General features: G+C 46.7%; 1 protein-coding gene across 13 annotated transcripts in view; it reads right to left on the bottom strand.

Annotated features, from left to right (window-relative positions):
- syne1 (spectrin repeat containing nuclear envelope protein 1) overlaps nucleotides 1–18,853 on the bottom strand; it is a 440,240-nt gene that overhangs the window by 130,888 nt on the left and 290,499 nt on the right. For all 13 annotated transcript variants that reach the window (XM_033026154.1, XM_033026164.1, XM_033026166.1 and 10 more), the window contains 8 exons: nucleotides 15,853–15,987; nucleotides 14,899–15,023; nucleotides 11,089–11,239; nucleotides 9,832–9,972; nucleotides 9,575–9,730; nucleotides 5,070–5,279; nucleotides 2,774–2,875; nucleotides 789–908 (listed from right to left, as the gene is read on the bottom strand). In XM_033026154.1, the coding sequence (XP_032882045.1) occupies nucleotides 789–908; nucleotides 2,774–2,875; nucleotides 5,070–5,279; nucleotides 9,575–9,730; nucleotides 9,832–9,972; nucleotides 11,089–11,239; nucleotides 14,899–15,023; nucleotides 15,853–15,987 (1,140 nt within the window). The remainder of the gene's footprint in view (nucleotides 1–788; nucleotides 909–2,773; nucleotides 2,876–5,069; nucleotides 5,280–9,574; nucleotides 9,731–9,831; nucleotides 9,973–11,088; nucleotides 11,240–14,898; nucleotides 15,024–15,852; nucleotides 15,988–18,853) is intronic.

Genomic DNA, 18,853 nt, shown 5'->3' on the forward strand with positions numbered 1-18,853 from the left:
TGTTAGCATTCATAGCAAAAGGATTTGAGTATAGGAGCAGGGAGGTTCTACTGCAGTTGTACAGGGTCTTGGTGAGACCACACCTGGAGTATTGCGTACAGTTTTGGTCTCCTAATCTGAGGAAAGACATTCTTGCCATAGAGGGAGTACAGAGAAGGTTCACCAGACTGATTCCTGGGATGTCAGGACTTTCATATGAAGAAAGACTGGATAGACTCGGTTTGTACTCGCTAGAATTTAGAAGATTGAGGGGGGATCTTATAGAAACTTACAAAATTCTTAAGGGGTTGGACAGGCTAGATGCAGGAAGATTGTTCCCGATGTTGGGGAAGTCCAGGACAAGGGGTCACAGTTTAAGGATAAGGGGTAAATCTTTTAGGACCGAGATGAGGAAAACTTTTTTCACACAGAGAGTGGTGAATCTCTGGAATTCTCTCCCGCAGAAGGTAGTTGAGGCCAGTTCATTGGCTATATTTAAGAGGGAGTTAGATGTGGCCCTTGTGGCTAAAGGGATCAGGGGGTATGGAGAGAAGGCAGGTACAGGATACTGAGTTGGATGATCAGCCATGATCATATTGAATGGCGGTGCAGGCTCGAAGGGCCGAATGGCCTACTCCTGCACCTATTTTCTATGTTTCTATGATTCTTTTTAGAAATCAAATTAAACAGGCTCATGTGGGATGGCTGGACTGTTTATCTCAGTGACAAAGACCTTTGAGTTTCAGAGCTCAGGCTAAATTCAGCAGGGAATTCTCAGCGTCATATCTCAATAGTTCATGAATCCAGACCTGCACTTTCGAAAGATCCAGAAGTTTAGTCGGGTCTGGCTGCAGTTCCTCCAATCGCTCTTTTAAGCGGCTGATTCGCATCTCAAACTCCCTGAGATCATCTTCTGCCTGCAAAACAGCCTGTAAAAGGACAAACACAGGTTTAAATTTAGATTGACAATCATGTCGTCATCTCACGAGACAAATGCTGGAGTAACTCAGCGGGTCAGGGAGTATCTCTGGAGAATATGGATGGGTCATGGAACCTAACTGTGTCCTTTCCATGTTCTCCAGAGATAGTTATATAGTTTAGTTTATTGTCACGTGTACCATGCCTACCGGTGAAAGGCTTTTTCATTGCGTGCTAACCAGTCAATGGAAAGACTATACATGATTACAATCGAGCTGTCCATGGTGTACAGATACATGAAAAAGGGAATAACGTTTAGTGTAAGATAAAGTCTAGTAAAGCCCAATTAAAGATAAATAGACACAAAAAGCTGGAGTAATTCAGCGCGTCAGTCAGCATCTCTGGAGAAAAAGAATAGGTGACGTTTCAGGTCGAGACCCTTCTTTAGACCTTCTTCAGACGGTTTAAACCAACATCTGCAGTCCCTTCCTACCCAATTAAAGATAGTCAGAGGGTCTTCAATGAAGTAGGTAGCAGCACAGGTCCGCTCTCTCGATGTTGATAGAATTCAGTTGCCTGACAACAGCTGGGAGGAAACTGACTCATAATCTGGAGGTGTGTGTTTTCACACTTCTGTAGCTCTTGTCTGATGGGAGAGGGGTGAAGAGGGAGTGCCCTGGATGAGACTCGTCCGTGATTATGTTGCCGGCCCAGCCGAGACAGCGTGAAGTGTAGATGGAGTCAATGGAAGGGAGGTTGGTTTGTGTGATGCTCTGGGCTGCGTCCACAATTCTCTGCAATGTCTGGTGGTCTTGGATGGAGCAGTTCCCAAACCATGGTGTGATGCATTACGATAAAATGCTTTCAACGACACTGCCTGACGTGCTGAATTAATCCAGTTCTTAGTCCCCCTTTGTGTAATCCTGCAGTTCCTTATTTCCACATGCCATCAACTCAGGTTGCGGCTCATCCATGTTCTTCATTTTTGCCAGAATAACGAGAGGAAGTGGTCCAATCTGCAGTGGGTGAACTTTTGTGACATGGACGGATATCTCAGGTCCTCCTCAGGGGTTAAGGGCAGGATTCCGTTCCTGTGAACTGTTTGTAACTTGACCAGTTTGCAAGTCGGAAAGGTGGGCACAAACCGGGTTCCTGCACATAGAAGATGCCCCTAACTGCCCCAGCAGCCAGCAAATCCATCTCACCAGTCTCCCAAACATTTGTTGATATGTACGGGCTGTACATAAGCTGGGCATTGATAAGCTGGGAAGGACCCATACTAGACCATTATATGGGTAAAGGTGATAACTTGAATCGACTATGTCATTGGCATTGGGCAGCATGTCATAGAGTCATACAGCATGGAAACAGGCCCTTCAGCCTAACTCATCTATGCCGACCAAGATGCCCCATCTAAGCTAGTCTCATTTACCTGCATTTGACTGACATCCCCCCAAATGTTTCCTAATCATGTACCTGTGCAAGTGTCTTTTATTTGCTGTTGTAGCATCTGCCTCAACCACCTCCTCTGGCAGTTCATTCCCTACACCTACCACTACCCTTTGTGTGAAAGAGATGCCCCTCAGATTCCTATTGAATCTTTTCCCCCCTCACTTTAAACCTCTGTCCAGTCATCATCTTCAATGAACTGCCTACGAAAAGCCAATGAAGCATATTCAAGAATGAATTAGGATTGATCGACGAGGGTCACACAAGTACAACGGGCAGAAGGGTGTCCCACTTCGCAGCGATGCCAAAATTACTTAAATCCTTTATAAAATGTCTTCAGTTCCCACCACATCCATCCTCGTGCCCTGTTTCACTAAATGAATGAAGCTGCCCCTGAACACGGAAAGGAAAGAAGATCTTTGTTTACCTGCAGTTGCTCTGTGACAGGATGCTCCATAGCTTCAGTCAGCTTCTGTAGGACGACATACTTACTGTCAGCCATGGAGGTGACCAGCAGCTTCAACTCAGTCTGTCAACAAACAATGCAAAATCACGCTTAAAAAGCACACAAACCATTCAAAAGAAAGGAACTGTCCGACAAATGCATGGGTCATATTACAAGGTGGGACTGCAGTGGCACATATCAAGCACTGTAATACGTAACTAAAGTTTAGTAATACAGCATGGATACAGGACCTTTGGCCCATCAATTCAATGCTGACCATAAATCACCCATTCATACAACTTCTATGTTTTCCCTCTTTCCCATCAACTCGCTACACACTAGGGGCAATTTCACAGAAGCCAATCAACCTCCAAACCCGTAGTCTTTGTGATGTGGGAGGAAACGGGATCACCCAGAGGAAACCCATGCCTTCTCAGGATGAACGTGCAAACTCCACACAGACAGCACCCAGAGTCACGTAACTGGGTCCTGTAGCCACAGTTGCCCTCGGGACACCAGAGTGGTGCGACTAGACTTGCTGCATCACAGCTCCAGAGACCTGACCGCTGGCGCTGCCTTTGTGGAGTTTGCATGTCCGCTTTGTGACCCCCCCCCTCCACAGGTTTCTTCCAGGTGCTCCGGCTTCCTCCCACATCCCAAAAACGTGGGGGTCGGTAGTCACTGCATTTTGCCTCCAGTGTGCAGGTGAACAGTGGAACCCGAGGAGAGAAGTTGACGAGAACATGGGTGAGCAAAAACTGAAAATAGTGGTAGGGGAATGGGATTGCCCTGTGAACCAGTATAGATAACAGGGTATTCATTCCACGCCACAGGGAAATATGGGAACTGCCCATGTAAACTGTGAGTATTCCCATTGTGCCGTGGTCAACATATTGCAACTGTACTGCAGAGAGATGCTTCATTTCAAACCAACTGTATTAATTTGCTCCAAATCTTGCTGCTTCGATGCAAAGAGTAGAATCAAATTGAACAACTCTCTAAAAAATAAGTGTGTCTTTTGCGCGGTAGAGATGATGTGGAAAGTATTCAAGAAGGAACTGCAGATTCTGGAAGATCGAAGGTACACAAAATTGCTGGAGAAACTCAGCGGGTGCAGCAGCATCTATGGAGCGAAGGAAATAGGCGACGTTTCGGGCCGAAACCCTTCTTCAGACTGATGGGGGGTGGGGGGGAGAAGGAAGGAAAAGGGGAGGAGGAGGAGGAGCCCGAGGGCGGGCGGATGGGAGGGTGGGAGGAGACAGCTAGAGGGTTAAGGAAGGGGAGGAGACAGCAAGGGCTAGCAAAATTGGGAGAATTCAATGTTAATGCCATCCGGACGCAAGGTCCCCAGACGGAATATGAGGTGCTGTTCCTCCAATTTCCGCTGTTGCTCACTCTGGCAATGGAGGAGACCCAGGACAGAGAGGTCGGACTAGGTGATGGGTGTGAATTGTTATGAATTAGGCACATTCCCTTTCTTTTTTGTTTAGCTCTACCTTCTTTGGATTCTCTACTTATTTATTTTATTTTCTGAAGGCCATCTTCTCTTTGGGGCCCTTGTTTTTTTTCGTTTTTTTCTTTTCTTTCTTTTTCTCACTTTCAAGCGCGCAGTTTACTTAACCATCATCATTCATTTAACGTCAACTACTGCGGACTACACTCCACTACTATCCTCATTCGTCTCTTCTTTCTCTTTTCTCTTTTTCTATTATTGGTTAAAGTTTAAAAAAAAAGAAGTTGTACACGAAATGTATTATGTTGCATATCATGATTGAGATGTATGTACATTGCTTCTAATAAAAAAATTAATAAATAAAAAAAAAATAAATAAATAAAGAGATGATGTGCAGAATTGTTTCGTTTAGTTTGGAGATACAGCGCGGAAACAGGTCCTTCAGCCTTCCGAGTCCGCACCGATTAGCGATCCCCGCACACTACCATTATAATACATACTTTGGGACAATTTACCATTTTTACCAAAGCCAGTTAACCTACAAACCTGTTCGTCTTTGGAGTGAGAGGGTAAAACGGGGGAGCACCCGGAGAAAAGCCGTGCGGTCAAGGGGAGAAAATACAAATACAAACTCGATACAGAACAGCAGCCATGGTCAGGATCGAACACGGATCCCTGGCGCTGTAAGGCAGCAACTCAACCGCTGTGCCACCGTGCCGCACGTACTTGCCCTGATGCATGAAACCCACAAGCAGGGAATGGCAGAACTGGACTCCGCTGCAACCCCAGTAACACCGCAGCAACACGAGGCAGCGCTCCACTTACTTGGTACTCCATCAGCTGCTGCAGTCTCTCTCTGAGCCTCTCGCAGCGATGCTTCAGGGTTAATCCTAACGAGCCGAGCCTGTCCTGGAGGCACCTCACCGTTTCTTCAATGATATCCTGGTTCTTTTTAGTCTCGGGGAGAACAAGGAAGAACTCATCCTTCTTCCCAGTTACTTCTTCAATCACCTCCTCGACCTCTTTTGCAAGACCCTAGGCAACAAAATAGAAAATAAGTTTCGTTTAGTTCAGAGATACAGCGCGGGCAACTGAGTCCACGCCGACCAGCGATCACCCCGTACACTAACACTATCCTACACACCAGGGGCAAATTACTATTTTAACGGAAGCCCATTATAACCTACAAACCTGCACGTCTTTGGAGTGTGGGAGGAAACCGGAGCAGCCCGAGAAAACCCATGCGGTCACAGGTAGTGTAGTAAGGATCGAACCTAGGTCTCTGGCACTGTAAGGCAGCAACTCTACCGCAGTGCCACCGTGCTGCCCTGTCATCAAATTGTTACCAAAGATAGACACAAAATGCTGCAGTAACTCAGTGGGTCAGGCAGCATCTCCGGAGATGCATCTCATCAGTCTGAAGAAGAGTCCCAACCCGAAACATGACACATCCATTTTCACCAGAGATGCTGCCTGACCACAATGAGTTATTCCAACATTTTGTGTACATCTTTGGTATAAACCAAATACCAAATAGTTCCTTTTTATTACATTATATCAAATTGCTACCTTCAGTTCTGATGCTGGACCTTATCTCTACACTCAACACTCCCAACTCGGATATCCGAGTTTCACGCACTAGCTATGGTCTCAATCTCCAGTCGTATTTAACATTCCACCATTTGTGCTGTTGAATTCCATGTAGAATCCAGAGGAGAACATAGGATCAGGCCCTTTAGCCCACAATGACTATCCGGAACATCTGTCTGTCTGACGGTGACAGGCTGCGTGCTGGGTGGCTGTGGTCCTTGATGATGCTGTACCGCAGGTACCGCCTGTGGAAAATGTCCTGAATGGCCGGGACACAGTTGCTGCCTTCACCACTCTCTGTAGTGAGTTGTGGCTGTGGGCAGAACAGTTCCCGTACCAGACTGTGATGCAGCCCGTCAGCAGGCTCTCTCGATGGTGCAACTGCAGAAGTTTGTGAGGATGCTGACGTTCATGCCAAACTTCCTCAGTCTTCTCAGCAAAAAAGGCCGCTGGCGGGCTTTCTTAGTTATTGTGTCCGTGTGCAGTGTCCAGGAGAGGTCGTCAGTGATGTGCACACTGAGGAACTTGAAGCTGCTGACCCTTTCAACCTCAGCATCACCGATGTAGATGGGGAGGTGCTCACTCCCCTGCTGTCCCTTGTAGTCCACGATCATCTCTTTAGTTTTGCTGACATTGACACTGTTATTTTCCTGCCTTTACCTCCTCTCTGTAGGCCGTCTCATTGATATCTGTGATGAGGCCCAGGATGGTCATGTCATCAGCAAACTTTAAGATGATGTTGGAGCTGTGCTTAGCAGTATAGTCGTGCGTGAACAGGGAGTACAGGAGAGGACTGAGCACACAGCCCTGTGGTGTGCCTGTGTTGAGGATCAGTGAGGAAGAGGTGTGGCTGCCAATTCTCACCACCTGGGGCCTTGCCCGTCAGGAAGTCGAATATCCAGCCGCAGATGGAGATCTCCAGTCCAAGATGAATGAGCTTGGTAACGAGTTTTGAGGGAATGATAATGGTGAATGCCGAGCTGTAGTCAATGAAGAGCATTCTCGCATATGTACTCCCTTTGTCCAGGTGGGTGAGCGCAGTGTGTGTTGCCATGGCGATGGCATCGTCCGTGGCCCTGTTTGGTCTACACGCAAACTGAAGAGGGTCCAAGGTGTCAGGGAGAGAGGAGCGGATGTGAGTTTTGACTAGCCGCTCGAAGCACTTCACGATGACTGATGTCAGTGCGACAGGACGGTAGTCATTTAAACAGGGGGTTACTGGTTTCTTTGGAACAGGAACGATGGTGGATGCTTTAAAGGGGGTGGGAACCACAGACTGACTCAGGGAGAGGTTGAAGATGTTGGTGAACACCTCTGCCAGTTGATCAGCGCACGCCCTGAGAGCCCGCCCTGGAATACCATCCGGCCCTGGAGCTTTGCGGGCGTTGACCTTTTTGAAGGACCGCCTCACGTCTGCCGTTTGTAGGGTCAGTGAGGTAGTCCCCCTGCACACCTGTGGACTCATGATGGGCGCTGTGTTGTCTGCATCGAACCGGGCGTAAAAGGTGTTAAGCTCGTCTGGGAGCGATGCGGTAGGCTGAACAGTGCTCCTGTTTTCCCTTTGTAGTCTGTGATGCAGCGAAATGCGAGAAAAACATTTTTCACAGAGAGTAATGAATCTCTGGAATTCTCTGCCACAGAAGGTAGTTGAGGCCAGTTCATTGGCTGTATTTAAGAGGGAGTTAGATGTGGCCCTTGTGGCTAAAGGGATCAGGGGGTATGGAGAGAAGGCAGGTACAGGATACTGAGTTGGATGATCAGCCATGATCACATTGAATGGCGGTGCAGGCTCGAAGGGCCGAATGGCCTACTCCTGCACCTATTTTCTATGTTTCTAAAAATCTGCCAGGCAGTTGTGTCAAAGCAGTCCTGTAAGGACCTCATCAGCCTCATTGTTTCATTTGTAAATGTCCCTGGAAACCAGTGTTTCCTGTTTTAGTTTCTGCCTGAATGGAACAGCCTTACCAAAAGCAGGGCGGGGGAGGGGCTTAAAGCAGTCTCTGAATGGGGTGTAACGATGGTCCAGGGTCTGCGCTCCCCTAGTGGGAAAAGTGATGTGTTGGAAGTATTTAATGAGAACCTTCTTCATGTTGGCTCTGTTGAAGTCTCTCAGAACAATGAACGCAGCCTCAGGGCGGGAGTTCTCCAGCTTATTTATAGTCCTATACAGTTCGTCCAGGGCTAGAGATTTGTCAGCCTGTGGGGGGGTGTAAACAGCTGTAAGGAGGACTGAGCTGAACTCTCTGGGGAGGTAGAAAGCTCTAGCTTTAATAGTCAGCAGCTCCAGAACCGGGGAGCAGCGTGTAGTTAAAACGCAGGTTTCTTCCCACATAAGATGTGAAGGTTTGTCGGTTAATTGGCCTCTGTAACTTGCCCTAGTGTGTAGGGAGTGGATGATGAAGTGGGATAGCATAGAACTAGTGTGGACGGATGATTGATGGTCAGCGTGGACTTGGTGGGCCGAATGGCCTGTTTCCATGTTGTATCTCTAAACTAAACTAATACCATCCACAAGCCTACCTAATAAACTCATCCTACCCCTCTCTCCCATCGCGGAAAAGGTATAGGAGTGTGAAAGCGCACACCTCCAGATTCAGGGACAGTTGTCTTCCCAGCTGCCATCAGGCAACTGAACCATCCTACCGATCAATAACTAGAGAGCAGACCTGAGCTATTATCTACCTCATTGGAGACCCTCGGACTAAATTTATCCTAGGACAAATTTTACCTTGCACAAAACATTATTCCCTTTATCCTGCATCTGTGCACTGTGGACATCTTGATTGTAATCAAGTATTGTCTTACCGCTGACTAGATAGCACGCAATTTAAAGCTTTTCACTGTACCTTGGTACAGGTGACAATAAACTGAACTGAAACTTTGCATACGCCTAGATATAGTGAAATTGCAAGCAATTCAGTAAAATCAATCATAAATAATTGCAAAACTGCAATGATTGTAGTGTGAGAATAGTAGACTTCACCGAGGCAGTACACAAAGTATCGCCATGTTTTTAATTGTTATCTGTGGAAAGCTTGATTGTAATCATGTATAGACAGTAGACAATAGGTGCAGGAGGAGGCCATTAGGCCATTCAAGCCAGCACTGCCATACATTGTGATCATGGCTGATCTTCCACAATCAGTACCCCATTCCTACCTTCTCTCCATATCCCTTGACTCCACTATCTTTAAGAGCCCTCTCTTGAAAGCATCCAGAGAATTGGCCTCCACTGCCTTCTAATGCAGAGAATTCATCAAAGTACAGTCTTTCTGCTGACTGGATAGCATGCAACAAAAGCTTTTCACTGTACCTCGGTATACATGACAATAAACTCAAGTAAACAAATTCAGGATAGTGAATGAGCTGCCCCATTAACTTTCTTTGCTGACAAGAAAGGCTGAGAGATCTGTTCCCAGTCGCGTTTATCTGCCTCTGTCTTTACTTCTTGTCTCTCCCAAACTTGTGTCTACACAAAAGGAAACAACAATCCACATGTAAACACAAGTCCTGCCTCACCTCTGCCAAATTCTCTTCCATGCTGTGATCAAATCTATTCGCTATCAACTCAAATATTAATGAGAGACACCAGGAACTGCATCTGTTGAAATCCTGAGTAAAACTGGAGTAACACAGCGGGTCAGGTGACATCTCAGGAGGGGATGGATAGGTGACGTTTTGAGTCGGGAACCCTCTCCAGATATTCACCTCAAATATCGGTGACACTGACAATTTCTCACCTCTTCGTGGTTCAAGTGTGCTTCAAGTTTTTCCAGGAGAAAATTCACGCTGGTAAAGATGTGGTCTTCGACACTGTCCATCCAGTGGCAGGCAGCTGACGCACCATCAAACAGCTTCTGCTCCAGAGCAAGACTCTGTTCCTCAGCATCGTTACCCTGCGGACAGAGGTGAACAATGACCGGCAATCGTTTTTTTGTTGCTTCCACCCAAAATCCTTTCCAACAGAAACAAGTGAGAGGCCTGGGTGAGACCGTACCTGCGAGGAAAGATCTCTGAAAGCTTCGCTCAGGTCAGTCAACAGGAACTTGACAGCTTCTAGGGACTTGTCCGACGTCTGAGATTCCCCTTTGAATAAAGCCATTCCACTCGATACCCCGCCAGCCAATCCATACACCTGCTAATGTTACACAACGAAGAAATCATTTTCAAAATACAAGTGTAGCTCAGACTGCAGTCAATAGACAATAGGTGCAGGAATAGGCCATTCGACCTTTCACCGCCATTCACTGTGATCATGGCTGATCATCCACATTCAGTACCCCGTTCCTGCCTTCTCACCATATCCCCTAACTCCGCTGTCTTTAAGAGCTCCATCTAAAGGGCCTGTCCCACGAGCATGCGACAAGCGCGACCAAACCGGAAGCGGGGGCCGCGCGGAGGTCGAGTGATCCCCGTACAGGGCCTGTCCCACCAGCATGCGACTGCATGTGGCGAGCGCGACCAAACCGGAAGCAGGGGCCGCGCGGAGGTCGAGTGATCCCATACGAGTTGACGTTAACTTCGAGCGAAGTCCGCGGGAAGTTCGCGCTAGGCGTGCACCGTCAAGACGCTGCGTACGGCGTAGAGACTCTGTGCACGCCCGTCGAGGCGGTGAGTACGGCCTGAATGCGGCTGCGGGTCGGCAGGCCGTTGCCGCGCTGAATTTTTGGACAGTGTCAGTTTTTCGGAGCCCCGCGCGATGTCGGGACCAGCGCCGCACAACTCCATACGGCTCCGGCGATCGAAGTGGGACCGGCCCGGCGAGGCCATACGGCTCAAGCGACCACGTTAGGTCGCGCTTGCCGCATGCAGTCGCATGCTCGTGGGACAGGCCCTTAACTCTCTCTTGAAAGCATCCAGAGAATTGGCCTCCACTGCCTTCTGAGGCAGAGAATTCCACAGATTCACAACTCTCTGGGTGAAACAAAGTCAAACAAAGCTGATACAATACGGCATTCCATCAGGTGTTACAATTACTACGACACCGGCACACTTTAGACTTTTAGAGAGGCAGCGTGGAAACAGGCCCTTCGGCCCACTGAGTCAGCACCAACCAGCGATCACCCAGTACACATTACCACACTAAACTCTGCTTAAATCAGCTGCCGAGCTTCAACATTGTAACCGCACTTAAAGGGGTCTTCATTGACGTTAAGTACTTGGTAGTTACTAGCACTGAGAAAGGTACTGTACAAGTTCAATTTCATTCAACTAGAAGTTTGTGAGCAGAGGAGACGCTGTGTGTTGGAGTTACCTGATGCTCCAGTGTATTTTCGAACATCTTCTGCTTGTTGCTGGTCTCTTTATGGAGATTCTGCCATTTCATTCGCAGCTGCTGCAACGCGAAGACCTTCTCCCCCTCAAAACCCAGCTCCTGCGATAGAGATCCCTGCTGGGCAGCCTCGCTGAGATAAAAAAAACAGGAGAGGAAAAGTCAGTGGTGTCCTCTCCTCATTCCCCAACTGGCGATGAACAGGCTCCTCAGAAAAACATTTGACTGCTGCCTAGATGTGGAGGAAGGAACTGCAGATGCTAGTTTACACCCGAAGATAGACACAAAATGCTGGAGTAACTCAGCGGGTCAGACAGCAATCTCGGGAGTAAAGGAATAGGTGACGTTTTGAGTCGAGACCTTCTTCAGACTCGCCATGTCAACTGTAAACGTCACCTATTCCTTCTCTCCCGAGATGCTGCCTGACCTGCTGAGTTACTCCAGCATTTTGTGTCTATCTTCTGACTACTGTCTAGGTTTGGCCCACCCTTCCTCGAGACCAGGATGACAGAGGTGACCTGGGTGTCAGAGGTTATGGGGGGGAAAAGGCAGGAGAATGGGGTTAGGAGGGAGAGATAGATCACCCATGATTGAATGGCGGAGTAGACTTAATGAGCTGAGGGGCTTAATTCTATTCCTATCACTTATGATCTTACGACCAGCAACATGTCAACTCCCTGCAGGGTCACAGTTCCATGTGCTCTTTCCCTGCACAATTTATAGATGGTCCTTGTGTGAGGCATTAATACCTTCTAATCCAAACATACTGCCTGGATTAGAAGGCATTAGCTGTAAGGAAAGGTTGGACAAACTTGGGGATTGTTTTCCTTGGTGCGCTGGAGGCTGAGGGGAGACCTGATGGAACTGTATAAAATGATGAGAGGCATAGACAGGGCAGACAGTCGGAACATTGTTTTTCCAGGGTGGAAATGTCAAAGACCAGAGAGCACTGCTTTATGGTGAAAGGGGTGACGTTTAAAGGAGATGAGCGGGGCAGGTTGGTTTACGCACAGAGAGTGGTGGGTGCCCCTGCCATGGGTGGTGGTTGTAGCAGATATGATAGTGGTGTTTTGTCCAGGTATGGAGATGGGCGTCGAATGGAGGCATATGGACCAGGTGCAGGCAGAGGAGATTAGTTGGACTTGGCATCATGTTCTGCATGGATATTGCGGGCCGAAGAGCCTGTTCCTGTGCTGTACGGATCTGCGTACGATTGCTGGCTTTTGTTGCCACTGAACCAAATCACGTCCCTGACAAAGCTGCACCGAGATTTGGCTTGTTGGTGGAGGAGGGATTAGGAAGTGGACTGGGGTAGAGTAGTGATGAGCCTCAAAGACAAGTAACACTGGTCTAACTACACCTGACACAGGTAAATTACAGCCGACTCAGAAAATAAATAGATGTAGGTTATGCAAATCTGAAATAAAAACAGAATTGTAGGCCGTGCCCATCAGTACTGGCAGCACCTGCACAATGAGAAAGAAGTCACCATTTTGGGTCCAAGGTCCTTGTCAGAAATGAGCAAGAAAGGTTTAATCTTCAGTTGCAGAGGTGGTGTCAGATTCGTTCAGTTTAGTTGAGAGACACAGCATGGATCAGGCCCTTCGGCCCACCTAGTCCTCGCCAGCCAGCAATCCCCGTACACTAGCACTATCCTACACACTAGGGACAATTTACAACATTTCAGGAAGCCAAATCAACCTGCAAACCTGCACGTCTTTGGAGTGTGGGAGGAAACCAGAGCACGGGGAGAAAACCCACGTGGTCACAGGGAGAACATACAAACTCGATACAGACAGCACCCGTGGTCAGGATCGAACCCGGGTCTCAAGCGCTCTAGTATTGCGCCACCCTGCAGATAAGGGAGGGATAGGTCGAACAAAGGGAATTTCATGGATGGGGTGAGAACAAATGGGTCAATGTGGTAGCTTGAAGGATATAATGCTCCTTAGGCTGTGTTATGTTTAGCTAACTGCAGAGAAGTGGGTCTCTGCTAACAGAGAGAAATGTCAACTCCTAATATAGACATAAAAAGCAAAATCTTTCTCAATCCTAACACAAAGTGCGGGAGTAACTCAGTGTGTCGTCTTGGAATGTGTCGGGGGAGCACTCAAATAATACAATAACAAAATGAGTCACAAAATTCCAACAGCTGATGATGGAACCATGATCTGGAGGCCACCGCCTGCCCCTAGGTTTCTTCACATTCTCCTCCTTCAACAGAAGCCACGGCTGTACATATAGATGAAGGGTGGCAGAACGCCTCAGCATCTTTCACTACCTCTGCTCTGAGGTAAACTTCAATTTTACCTGGAATCCTAATCTTAATTAATGTGGATCAGCAAATACAGTGGAAATGGATATTTTATGAGCCCTGACAACAAACATAAAACTGTCAACCAATTACTTAGGTTCCAGAGAGAAAAAGAAAAATCAATTCTGTCTAAACTTCCCTTGTGGTTAATACTTTCCAATCCAGTCACCATCCAAGTCAACCTCTTCTGCATCTAAAGCCTCGCATTCCTTCCTGGAATGGGGTGGCCAAAACTGCACACAATGCTGAAGAAGGGTCCCGACCCCGAAACGTCACCCAACCATTTTCTCCAGAGATGCTGCCTGATCCGCTGAGTTACTCCAGCACTTTGTGTCTATCTTCACAATACTGCAAATGTGGCCCAACCAAAGATTTATACAACTGCAACAGAACCTCCTGAATCTTTATCCTGACCGATGAAGTCAAGCATTCCCCAACAGGAGATAAAACTTAGCACAAACAAAGATGTACAAAAACACTTTTTTTTAAAGGATATTGGGATGAGGATAGGTGATTGTGAGTGGAATATTTGTTATACTGATTGTATTGGGAAGGGTGATTATAGGGATGGGTTGTATATATCTCAGATACTGTATGAGGGTTTTTTTCTTTTTTTCTCTCTTTTTTGTGTGGCTTTGTAAATATTTGATTAGTGTATAAATGTAAATAATTTGGTGTACATATAGCTGCTGGTGTACATATGGTGTACATATAGCTGCTAAATTTGTATAAGATAATTACAAGCAGTTGAATAAGGGGTGGGAATTAATAAGCTTTGGCTTCTTCCTGGTCCTTTTCGGACACATACGATTTATTTATATATTTATTATTTTTATAGATATTGTTTATGACACTTTATAAATATTCTTGTTTTGTTTTTTGTATGCTGTTTCACACTTGCTTTTTATTCTTTTATTCTGTTCGAAATAAAGAATCAAATAAATAAATGAATAAATGGATAAATTAAAAAAATGCCTTATTTCCCATGTTATCTGCCAACATTGTTCTACTCAGGAAGTTGTGAACTTGCAATACAAGTTCCCTCTGTACATGTTGTCAACAAAAATGATTTATTGGAACTCGGCTTTTAGATTTTACAGATACTGCGTGGAAACAGGCACTTTGGCCCCCAGAGCCTGCGCCTATCAGCGATCACCCTGTACATGAGCACTATCCTACGCGCGAACATCAATTTACAATTTACAGACGGCAATTAACCTACAAACCTGAGGAAACCGGAGCACCCGGAGAATACCCACGCGTTCACAGGGCGAACGTACAAACTCCCAACAGACAGCACTCGTGGTCGGAGTCGAACCCGGGTCTCTGCGCTGTAAGGCAGCAACTCTATGCCGTGCCACTGCGCCGCCCACTTATCTTACAATGTTAGTCTAGTGAGAATAAACTGGCTTAGAGCCTCCATTTAAAATGAAGGACGAGGACTCGGGTCACAGACGCAGAAACCAATGGGTGCTCACCTGCCCTGTGATCTCTGCTCCTCACCCAGAGCCTCCACACTGCTTTGCTGAGTCAGGATCTTCTCTCCACTGCTTGCTACCGACCGTAGCAGATTCTTCTGCTCTGCAAGCTGCTGTTCCAGCTCCTGTGGACATAGTCATACACAATCAGCCTCAACTATAATGAAATAAGAGCAAACAGCGCCTTCAACAAACAAACAGATATGCTCTCATTTTGCCTGCAGAGTCCACATCCACGTCTGTGCAAGAGGTCCACTTATATCCTCTCTTCTAGCAGATCATATTCTTGCTATATTTAAGAGGGAGTTAGATGTGGCCCTTGTGGCTAAAGGGATCATGGGGTATGGAGAGAAGGCAGGTACAGGATACTGAGTTGGATGATCAGCCATGATCATATTGAATGGCGGTGCAGACTCGAAGGGCCGAATGGCCAACTCCTGCACCTATTTTCTGTTTCTATCATCTTGGTAAGTGCTTCCAACTTTATCATTCCTTATTTCCAGCTTCTGCATTATGCATTTTGTAGCTACATTTTTATCAGCATCTAACTATTTTCACATCAAGTGTGTAGGAAGGAACGGCTGATGCTGGTTTACACCAAAGATAGATACAAAATGCTGGAGTAACTCAGCGGGCCACGCTGCATCTCTGGAGAAAAGGAATAGGTGGCGTCTCGGGTCAGAACGTTCCTTCACACAGTCTGAAAAAGAGTCTCGACCCGAAACGTCACCTATTCCTTTTCTCTAGAGATGCTGCCTGACCCGCAGAGTTACTCCAGCTTTTTGTGTCTATCTTTGCTTTCACATCAAGATCGCATGACCAAATGCCCTTCTACAGGAGTGCCTACAATGTGCCATCAGATTGAATGGCGGGGGTAGACTTGACGGGCCAAATGATCTAATTCTGCTCCGATAACATGAACTTAGGACAATCTTTGACCTGTGAGCTACTCGCCTTCTGTCTCTGCAGACTGTTCTGCTGGTTTTGGTAGCGAGTGGCTCGTGCTTGAACCAGCCATTCTTGGAAATTGGGGCTTGCATGGAGCGTGGAATCCATTTCCATATCCTCCTTCTCCTGATCCACACCATCCTTTATTAAAAGAAAAGCACACGGTTAGCCCATCGCTCCCAACATCTCAACTCCAACTCTCTTTTTGTTTGCTCTGAATGCATTATTTTTTTTAAAGATAGAAGAGCCTCAAATGTTATAGGCTTCAATGGTTCAATTGTTCTTAGTTTAGTTTAAAGCTACAGAGGAAACAGGCCTTTGGCTCACCGAGTCCACGCTGACCATCAATCACCCGTACACTGGTTGTATCCTACACACTAGGGAGGAAACCGGAGCACCCATGGGAAACCCACGCAGTCACAGGGAGAAAGTGCAAACTCCGTACAGACAGCACCCATAGTCAGGATTGAACCTGGGTCTCTGGTGCTGTAAAAGGCAGCAACTCTACCGTTGTGCCACTGGGATAAGAGGGAAGAAAAGCGAGTGACTGGTCAATGATTATGCTGAGTTGCCTAGGGCTGGAGAACTTGATGTCGAGCCCTTCGGCTTCAATGAGCCCAGCCAGACCACCCTATTAAGATACCTGGTCTGAGCATGGTGCCCCACACTTGAACAATAGAGATGTGGAGGGTTATGGGCAGGAACAAATGAGTCAAGGTCAAATATCAGCCAAATGTATTGAATAGTGGAATAGCTGAGAATGTATGACCAACTCCTGCTCGTCTCCCTTATGGTATTATTTCTAAAAAACAAATTCATTTCTCAAAGTGTCATCTTGGGATCCAAATTCACCCTCTTGACAGGTTCTTGATTAGTACGGGTGCCATGGGTTATAGGGAGAAGGCAGGAGAATGCATTGGAGAGGGCAAGATAGATCAGCCATAATTGAAACATTAATAGAAACATAGAAAATAGGTGCAGGAGGCCATTCGGCCCTTCGAGCCAGCACCGCCATTCATTGTGATCATGGCTGATCGTCCCCTATCAATAACCCGTGCCTGCCTGCCTCCCCATATCCCTTGCCTCCATTAGCCCCTAGAGCTCTATCTAACTCTCTCTTAAATCCATCCAGTGACTTGGCCTCCACTGCCTTCTGTGGCAGGGAATTCCATAAATTCCCAACTCTCTGGGTGAAAATGTTTTTTCTCACCTCAGTTTTAAATGACCTCCCCTTTATTCTAAGACTGTGGCCCCTGGTTCTGGACTCGCCCAACATTGGGAATTTTTTTTTCCTGCATCTAGCTTGTCCAGTCCTTTTATAATTTTATTGAATGACGGAGTAGACTTGATGGGCCGAATGGCCTAATACTGCTCCTACATCTTATGTACTTATGTACTCTGAATTATTGCTGCAGTTCTGGGGATAAACAAGCTCAATAACATAACCACTATACTACCAAAATGTGGGAGTGATCGGGATCAGACAGGACCCTTCCATCTATCTCATTGGAGACTTTTGAACTACGTATCTCTAAACCTACTTATATATTCAGAGTTATATCTTGCTTTAAATGTTGGACCCTGTACCCTTTATCTATGCACTGTGAACGGCTTGGTTGTATTTGTGTTTGATTATTTTTTTGACTGAATACCACACAAACAAAAGCTTTTCACTATACTCGAGTACATGGGACAATAGTAAACTAAACTGAACCCAACCCTCAATGAGATCAGCACACCAGACTAGGTCGGCTCAGGAAGCTGAATAACCTTTTTTTTTTTTAAATGCAGGGGTTCCCAACCGTTTCGGTCCCATTTACCCCTGGCAACTTTAATAGCACATAACAATGTTACTTCACTTATTTATGAACAAATAATGATGAACAAATACCGGTATACCAGAACCAAACACAGTCAGTCAATGGGAAAAAATATGTACAAATCCAGAATCAACAAGTTTACCCCCTGGGTCAGCGAAATTTAGCCGGTTGGGAACCCTTGTTTTAATGTATAAATTTCCATGTATATGAAATCATCATAATAGATTGAACTCAGCAATGTCTTTTACTGCTTGGCTGGGATAACACTAACTTCCCTCGTTGATCCATGCACATCTGCATAACCGAGGGCTCAGAACATGACCAAGTTTGCACTGTGACATTTCATTGATTTACACGCAAAATCATCACAAGCTTCAAACTGAGAGCAAGTAGCGTGACTGAGAAACCGGAGGAGCTGGGCAGATTATGTAGTGATGAGGTTCAGGTTTATTGTTGTCATGTGTACCGGGGATACAGAGAAAAGCTTTTGTTGCAGCAACGGAGGGAACAGGAGCTGGGGAGGGGGAGGGGGGGGGAGAACCATCAATTTCATGTCTAAGTGTACGATGTATTAGATAGAAATTACAGCTCAAACAGGTCACACAAACGCCACATTAAGAAACATTTAGACAGGTACATGGATAGGACAGGTTTAGTGGGATATGGGTCAAACACTGGTGGGACTAGTGTAGATGGGATATGTTGGCCGGTGTGGGAAGGTTGGGCTGAAGGGCCTGTTTCAACGCTGTATGACTCACCCAGACTTAGTTTAGAACAGAAATCTGCATTTGCAGTGCGGATGTTGATTGTAATGTTCAGGGAATTATAGACTCACTGACATTTGTTGCATCATAGCTTTTAACAACGGTGTACTCTACTCCTTTCATTTTGTGTACCCATCCTGTCTGTGCACCAGACTGAGCAGGACTGCAAACATAGGCGAGACACTGAACGCAAGCAGCCCTTAAAACAATACCTGTCGTCTATAGTGGAGACAGTAAAGTCAGTGGCTGTGGGCTGTGAATCGTAGCAAGGGCAGCTCCCGGTGGGTGTCGCAGCGGCACAGAAGGGAAGCTCCTGGCGAGCGCCGCGGTACCGTGCAAGAGCAGACCCAGCGGCCGGACGTGGACGGGTTGCGGAGAGGCGGTCGGGCCGAGGACGTACAAGGAGGGTCCCGGAAAGGGAGA

Source organism: Amblyraja radiata, chromosome 8 (genome assembly GCF_010909765.2).
Source record: "Amblyraja radiata isolate CabotCenter1 chromosome 8, sAmbRad1.1.pri, whole genome shotgun sequence".
In the NCBI taxonomy this organism is placed as follows: Eukaryota; Metazoa; Chordata; class Chondrichthyes; order Rajiformes; family Rajidae; genus Amblyraja; species Amblyraja radiata.